General features: G+C 39.9%; 1 protein-coding gene across 1 annotated transcript; it reads right to left on the bottom strand.

The window, feature by feature from the left end:
- Positions 1 to 44: 44 nt before the first annotated feature.
- On the bottom strand, positions 45 to 5,457 carry asah1b (N-acylsphingosine amidohydrolase (acid ceramidase) 1b). Its single transcript, XM_007549608.2, has 14 exons — positions 5,269 to 5,457; positions 5,145 to 5,191; positions 4,210 to 4,300; positions 4,043 to 4,129; positions 3,876 to 3,954; positions 3,724 to 3,798; positions 3,582 to 3,627; positions 2,763 to 2,907; positions 2,626 to 2,680; positions 2,457 to 2,538; positions 1,898 to 2,029; positions 1,516 to 1,639; positions 1,346 to 1,402; positions 45 to 518 (listed from the first exon to the last, which is right to left on the bottom strand). Exons 1-14 carry the CDS (start codon positions 5,440 to 5,442, stop codon positions 429 to 431), a joined length of 1,284 nt encoding a protein of 427 aa, XP_007549670.1. The 5' UTR covers positions 5,443 to 5,457; the 3' UTR covers positions 45 to 428.
- Positions 5,458 to 7,338: the final 1,881 nt, after the last annotated feature.

Raw genomic sequence — 7,338 nt, 5'->3', positions numbered from 1 at the left:
TGCTGGGCTGATTATTCAGAAGGAAATCAGTCACACCCTTGTTTGGTAGATTAGATCTTATTTCAAACATTGTGAAAATTCTGTTATAAAACAGCAAAAAATCTGGGAATTTATTTGTTAATTTACAAGAAAAAAAAAAAGGTCATCATGAGGTACATCTGTCAGTATGAGCTTAAAACAAACATTTCTTAGAAAGGCAGGACTTTTATAGTAAGACGAAGAAAGTTCAAGAAAAGCAAACAGATCTGCAGGTTTAGTTTCCCTCATAACAAGAACTGGAATATTGTCCTCCAAGCTTCACAAAATCCAGACGTCTGTGGGACTTCAGTGTTACGATGAACGGTTCAGGTCAACAGTTGCTGTGCGATCACTTAAAGCTTTTGTGTTTTGTGCCAGGAAGAGAATGCAGCAGATCCCCAAGCTGAGGATCACCAGGGCATGCAGGGGTTAGGACAGTCCCGGATGTATGACTCCAGCTTGCCTTCAGACACTTGCATCAGTGTTGTGTAGGTGGTCAGCTAAGAAAAAAAAAATTGAGAGCTTACTTTAACATGAAAAAATATATATATTTTGTAGATACTCTACACAAGTAATTTAGGAAAAACAGATTTTAAAGTGGCAGTATTAAGTGTTTTCCAGAAACATAGTACCATTTTATAGCACAAGTAACTTGACCTCAGTTGTTATAAAAATGCTATGAATACCAACTTAAAAGAAATTTGACTTTGCAATTTGAAATTGGGCCTCTGTCTCTTTAAAAAGTCCTATTTCTGAAACTCTACCTTCAGGGAGTCATCACAACATCTACCCCTTTCACATTTTTACCAGTGTTGCACCAGGTGTTTGCCAATTGATGGTGGCTAGTCTGAAGGAGCTGAGTGTGGGAGTCACAGGGAAGGCTGCTCTGTGAGGCAGGAGCTTATACTCGAGTACATCTTTTCATCTCTAGATATTTTTTATTAATGTTTGTGTCTCTAAACACCATTATTTTGTGGAGTGCTTTTTTGACGTCCCCTATTTTGTATATTGTGTATTCATCGTGATGAAGAGTGTAAAATGTCCAATCTGCTGCTTCATCGGGACAGAGTTGGGTTTAATCCCATTCTGAGCATTCAGCATGCCGAGCTGAGTGAATCTTCATGAGCACAGACAAAGTACCTGTATGGTGTAGACATTAGCTGAAGTTATCTGGTCACTGCTGCGACATTTGTGAAGTTGTGATGCTTTTTATGTTTTTAAAAAAGGTGTTTTAACTGACGTTTAAGAATAGAAAGCAGATACTTTATAATTTCAACGTAGCAGCGTATTATCATGCAGTATGCTGTACAATGGGAAATAATATTACCTTGTTTAACACTGGTTTGGTAGAGAGAACATCATACAGGGTTTTCATAGAGATGTTCTAAAACAAAAAAGAGATGATAGGTTATGGGTGTCATAACTCTACAATAAAACAGGAAGTTCAGTCAGTCTTGTGACCCAAAAGGCAGCAACTTAGACCAATTCAGTGCTTACTGCCTGTGTTGTCTTGTTCATGCACTTCATGGCAGGAGTCCGGCGGTCGTCCAGGAAGAAGGGCTCCTTCCAGTGGTCATAGTTGGTCTCCAAAACGTACCAGCGGTCCAGTTTCACGTCGATGCTGAAACAAAAAAGACCAGTAAAGACGTCAGTCAGGTGATCAGAAACCAGAGGAGTCATGAGTTCCTAGTTGAGCAATGCTTTCACAAGACGGACATGTCAAAAACTTGGAAGTTGACTGCTTTCCCCATCACGTTGCTTTTTCATGATGATTGAGCAAAAGCTCCAACACCCGAAACGCGCACCTCCAGAATGGATTTTCAGAAGGAAATTGAAGGAAATGCAGTGCGAATGAAGTGGCCTGAGCCTCAGAACTCACTCCAGCACGTCGATGCTGAGCTCCCTGGACCTGGTGATGATGCAGCCTTCTCCGGGTTGGTTTCCTCCCAGGATGAAGTACGCTGGAGCCAGCATCTTGGTCAGAGCCAGCTGGTTCTTGGCTTCCTTGTAGCTGATGGGAACAAAAAGAAAAGTCACTACTGGCATCCACTTAAATACACTAATGGCTTCACATGGCTTGTTCTGTTCAGTCAGTTCAATTAGGAGTAAAACAGCCAATGGAAAATAATAAACTGACAAAACCAATAGGTTGACCACCTTGGTCAAACAGGTAAAAAAATAAACTAAAATAAAAACAAACCTTTTTTCAAATAGCTCTGATTCTAAATATAATGTCAAATCAATAATAAAGCATGACGTTGGTCAGAGCACAAAGCAGAGAATTGATCTGCTTTTATGGATCGGACACATTGTTACAGATACTGGATCTTCCCCCCCATCCCCAATATCGGTATGAATACAGATATTTATATCATATCGATGATTATCTAATTGAAATTTAACTTTGTAACATCTTTCAGATATTAAAATAAAAGAACCTGTTTGCGTTCTCCAGGACCGATCGAGTGAGAAAGCTCATCCACATCCCATCTCTTTGTCCCATTATCCACTCCAGGATCCCTGCATGCAAACACATCATCATGAACCGCCAGTCATAAAAACTCACCACGTTTCCATAGATGGTGTGAAATTCTGGCTGAAACTCACCGATGTATCCTCCATCCAGGCTGAAGCGCTCGTTCATAGTCAGCGTGAAGAGGTGCTGAAACCGACAGAAAAAAAAATACTTTGAATATTTTTGCTTCCCTTACTTAGGGAAGACGTTTGTTCTTAAAAAGTCTTACCGGCTTGATGCCGGTGAGCATGCCGACGTAGCCGGCGAAGTTTGTGGACTTGAAGACGGTTTTATTGTTCTTCCTGAAGTCCAGGTTGACCACCAGAGGCTTCAGCTTCTCACTGATGATCCATGACTTGTTCTTCACATCCCAGCTGCAAACAGCCGCGGGTTAACATGCAACCCGCAGTAATTCTGCCTCAACCCTTTTTTTACGTTTTGTCATGTTGCAGCTTTTTACTGGGACTTTTGGCGAAGGACCAATGCAAAGCGCTACACAATTGTGAAACAGAAGAAAAATTTATATACGTCTTTACGGCAAAGGAGTTTTTTTTCCTTCTGCCTCACATTTATTCCCTTCTTTGTGTTTGATTGATCACAAAGAATCTGAATAAAACACAGAATTTTTAGGGTAACTCACTTTATTTGACAGTGTGTGCATAAGACTGACATGACACCTGTCATGAACATGAATGTCTATGACTGTTATGAAGTTTCATTCGGTAAATAATTAAATTTTTAATGTAGTTAGTTTAAAAATGCCAACTTTGTATGATTTTGTATATAATGACACTTTAAGGCAAAGTTGGCACTTTTAATGGACTTTCAATGTAACTTAGAGCCACTTTGCATTAAAAGTGACACTTCATGACAGCAGTCAGACATTCATAAAGACTCCTTCATGTTCATGACAGGTCTTATGTCATGTTTATGACATTGTCATGTTAGCCTTATTCACACCTCCTCAAATAAAGTGTTACCATTTTTGGTTTATGTGACAAACAGTTGTGCATTGTTGCAAGGCACATGTAATCCTTGATGTTCTTACCCTAAAAATAATCCAAAATCTAAATTCCTGCCATGGATGAGGTTCCCTGTTAAAAAAAAAGAAGCACAATTCCAAAGAATTTTAGCCCATGTTCAGATTTTCATTGAAGTTCCCTGGCTGTTTGTTTCTCTTTGGTACTCACCTTTCTGATCTTGTGCAACAACAGACGTGCAAACGGTGAACACCTCATAAAAGATGTTAAACAGAACAACTTCTCCTGCGACACAGAGACAGGAAGGTCAGTTGGGAGTTTTCTTTTACCAACTGAAGAAGCATCGATTCCCCTTTATTTACCGAGAGGAACCCCCGAGGCGTCAGCGATTCCCTTGATCTCCTCGCCAAACGGGCTTGGGAGAGTGTCCGCCATCAGAGGCTGGAAAATATTAGAAAAAGCAGAAGGTGTAAAAAATGACCTTTCACCTCTCCGAAAATAAGTCGCTCTGTGACAGAGGACAACTGACCAGCGTGATGTCAACCAGCTCTATCAGCCTTCCGCTGGGAACAAACGCGTTGGCCAAGTCCCTGATGGCTTGGATCATCCCGGCCAGCTGAAAACAAGCACATCCTGAGTGACTTTCACATCAAGAGTCACAACTCGTGTTCCCCACAGCTGGTGTTATCCTCTTACTTCAGTTTTTTTGTCAGTGATCAGAGCCGTCCATCTCTTGCTGGGCGGCAGGTCGAGGTTGATGGTGTACCAGCTGACCGGACCTTTGAACCTGGACAGAAAAAAAACATGAAGTAGGTTAAAAAGGCAAAATGCATTAAAAAAAAAAAGAAGAAGAAATTAATTTACAACTAAAACAAGTAAGCTCCTTCTGACCTCAAATGTTGGGAACTTTTGTGTCAAGAAGTTAGCAGTACTGTATGAAGTAACCAAGGACAGACCACTCAGGAGTTATCTCTGGTACAAAGGGCCGTCTACCTTTATTATCAGCACTGGTAAACATGTAAAATTAGCTAAAATACTCTTTGTATTGTAATTAAACAAGTTCACTGAAAAAGTTGATGCATTTTTGCTCCTCGGTGAGAGATGAACACCGGGAAACACATTGATTTCATGAAACATACGTTTAATTATTGATCTGACTGTTAAACAGGGCAAGTTCAGGCAAGCAGCTTTTCATGGTGCAGTTTTCAAGCTTAGGAAGACACACACCTACACTATGTCACTGACAAGTTCTCATGTTTTTCTTATTTAGAAGAGTGACTAAGACGTTAAATTCTAACTGGATTTTATTACTGACTTTATAGCTTTATTCCGTTAAAACCCGGATATTGTGTACTGAATTAGGCTCAGTAACGTAACGCTCATGTAAATGAGCACCAGAGGAGGCTGTCACGTGTTTTTCATCTTTAACAACACAAACATCACGCCATGTTTCTAAAATAAAGCATCAACCCCCACAAAATACTGTGTAACAACACATAGCCTCTACAAATGTCAAAAATCCCGCGTTAAGCTGCAAGTGAAGACAGCGCTGACATTTCCAGGAGCCAGCGAAGGCGGCAGGGCTCAGTTATTGAACACACCAATGACTCAACAGTGTTTGGCAAACTTACGTCGGACCGTTCGGAGGGTACATGCCTGTCCGGCAGTCCTCTGTGTACTGAGAGGAAATGACACCATTAGAACAGGTACCAGCACAGCTCCATGTTAGCAGTGGCCGAGCCTGACGGAACTCACCGGTGGGACGAACTGAGCCGCCGAGACGGCGAGAAAAGTGGCCAGAAGAAGAAGAACCTCACGAGCCATTCCTACCAGTCTGGCTGAACGCGGAACTTCTGTCTGTTTGGGTTTTAGTGACGCTTTAAGTTTGCGGAAGTTGCTGCGTCTCCTCGTGACTTTGGACTGAGCCATTTTCAAGTAGGGTAACAGACACACGTAATAAATAAGTTAAATATCTTGTGTTGTCCTAGAATGAATTGTTTTCGAACAAAAATTATATGTCATTTTCTTGGAAAAAAATAAATAAAGCAAAAACAACAAAAAACAAACAAAAAATTACATAAAAACAAGTTCAAACATCAACCCCTCCCCTCATATTTTTAAGTCAGTTGTCTGTCCCATATGGAAATGAAAGTAAACCACAGAGCCATTCGTGTTGTAGATAATATTCAGTTCTGCATGTGACTCCTGCTTCTTCTGTTGAAATAGTGACCAAACGTGTTTGCTAATCACAGATTTGCTCCACCGAGTCTCTTTACTTTGGTTTTGTATCAGATAAGAGAGACGTACAGAGGGGGAAAGCACGAACACAGTGAGCGAGCAACATGGCAACGGCCCCATTCATTTCAGTTTTTTTTTACTTTGTCGAAAAGACATAATTCAGTCTCCCGATGACCCAAACACAGCTGATACACTATTGAAGTGTTCTTTAGCTATTAAGTCATCAATGGCTGAGAATTTTATTCAGCTCAATCTGAAGCATTCCTGTTTTTAACTTCTGTAAGGAACTTGTTGCGCTTCACAGACACACACACTTCACAATGGATGTGCCTGGTGAGGAGCTGAGTCTGACAGCTGAGACTGATGAAATAAAAACGGGATGAAAAGCAGACTAATGCATTTCTAATCCCTGACCGATCTGTAATAATAACCAATCTCTGTGGAAGAAATGATCCAAGATCACCTAAACATTTATCTAATTCAAAACAATCCATAGAAAAATCTCATGTTCATGTCAATAAGGCTTTGTGGCCTTATTAAAAAGATAAATAACTTTGAAATGAGTACAATTTGCAAAGAAGACAAATAATGGATTCAGAAGGAATATGAAAAATTATGTGATGTGTCAAGTTGTGGACTCATTCTGGTGCCGAGTGACAAAAGCTTTACAATGAGAGCAGAAGATAAAGTAGCATTATGCTACCAAAGAATGAGACCCAGAGGACATCAGAATGTAATGAACGACCAGGCTTTCCCATCCAAGGACTTTAATCTTCCCTGATGATGCCGGTATATTAGAAAAGAACAATGTGTCAGATTTCACAGAGCTCAGACTGTGGAAGAGAGGTTCAGGGAACAGCAGGAGCTTAAAGTCTGTAATGTTGGGAGTTGTTTCCAGATCTGGGTGAAAACATTACCAGAAATGTGAGGGAGGGTGGAGATAAACAACACAACACTGAACAAGTTTATCTAATAAAAGATTTATGTCAAGATCAAGAAAATGTTAATATGACCTTTAACCAAGGCTGTTTCAGACTTTCAGGCCATGACGTTTTTAAAAGGCCGACACATTCAGGAGGTTTTTCTCTGTCTTTAAAAAGATCATTCTATAAAAAAAAACACAGAAATTAAATCAGAAATTACTTAAATATTCTCTTTTCTTTTACCCTGACCAATTTTCTTTATTACTGACATCATTACTCCCATGATGAAAGGCAGTCATAGAAATAGAAAAGAGGATCAAGGAGCCATGGGAACAGCAGCTTGTATTTATGTCTCTCAAAATATTCTAGAGTTTGTCAACCTTACAACCACAAACTTCTATTTTACTTTTATATGACCAACACTAGGTGTTGAGGAACAATAAGACATGTTCAAAATGTTTATAAAAGCCTAAAGTGGGCCCTTTTATAATCTAATACCATCAAATAAAAACCCTGTGCAACCAAAGGCTTTCAGAAGTCCTGCTGTTATAGTTACTAAGAGAAGCACCAAGAGGCTCAGGTAACTCTGTCAATGTGTTACAATGGTCTAGTCAAAGTTCCGACTGAAATTCTATATCAAGACATGAAAATACCTAATAGATTG

The sequence above is a fragment of the Poecilia formosa genome, unplaced genomic scaffold, assembly GCF_000485575.1.
Source record: "Poecilia formosa unplaced genomic scaffold, Poecilia_formosa-5.1.2 Scaffold32, whole genome shotgun sequence".
Taxonomy (NCBI): Eukaryota; Metazoa; Chordata; class Actinopteri; order Cyprinodontiformes; family Poeciliidae; genus Poecilia; species Poecilia formosa.
The sequence above is the reverse complement of the archived record's forward strand: the minus strand, read 5'-3'. Positions and strand labels throughout refer to the sequence as shown.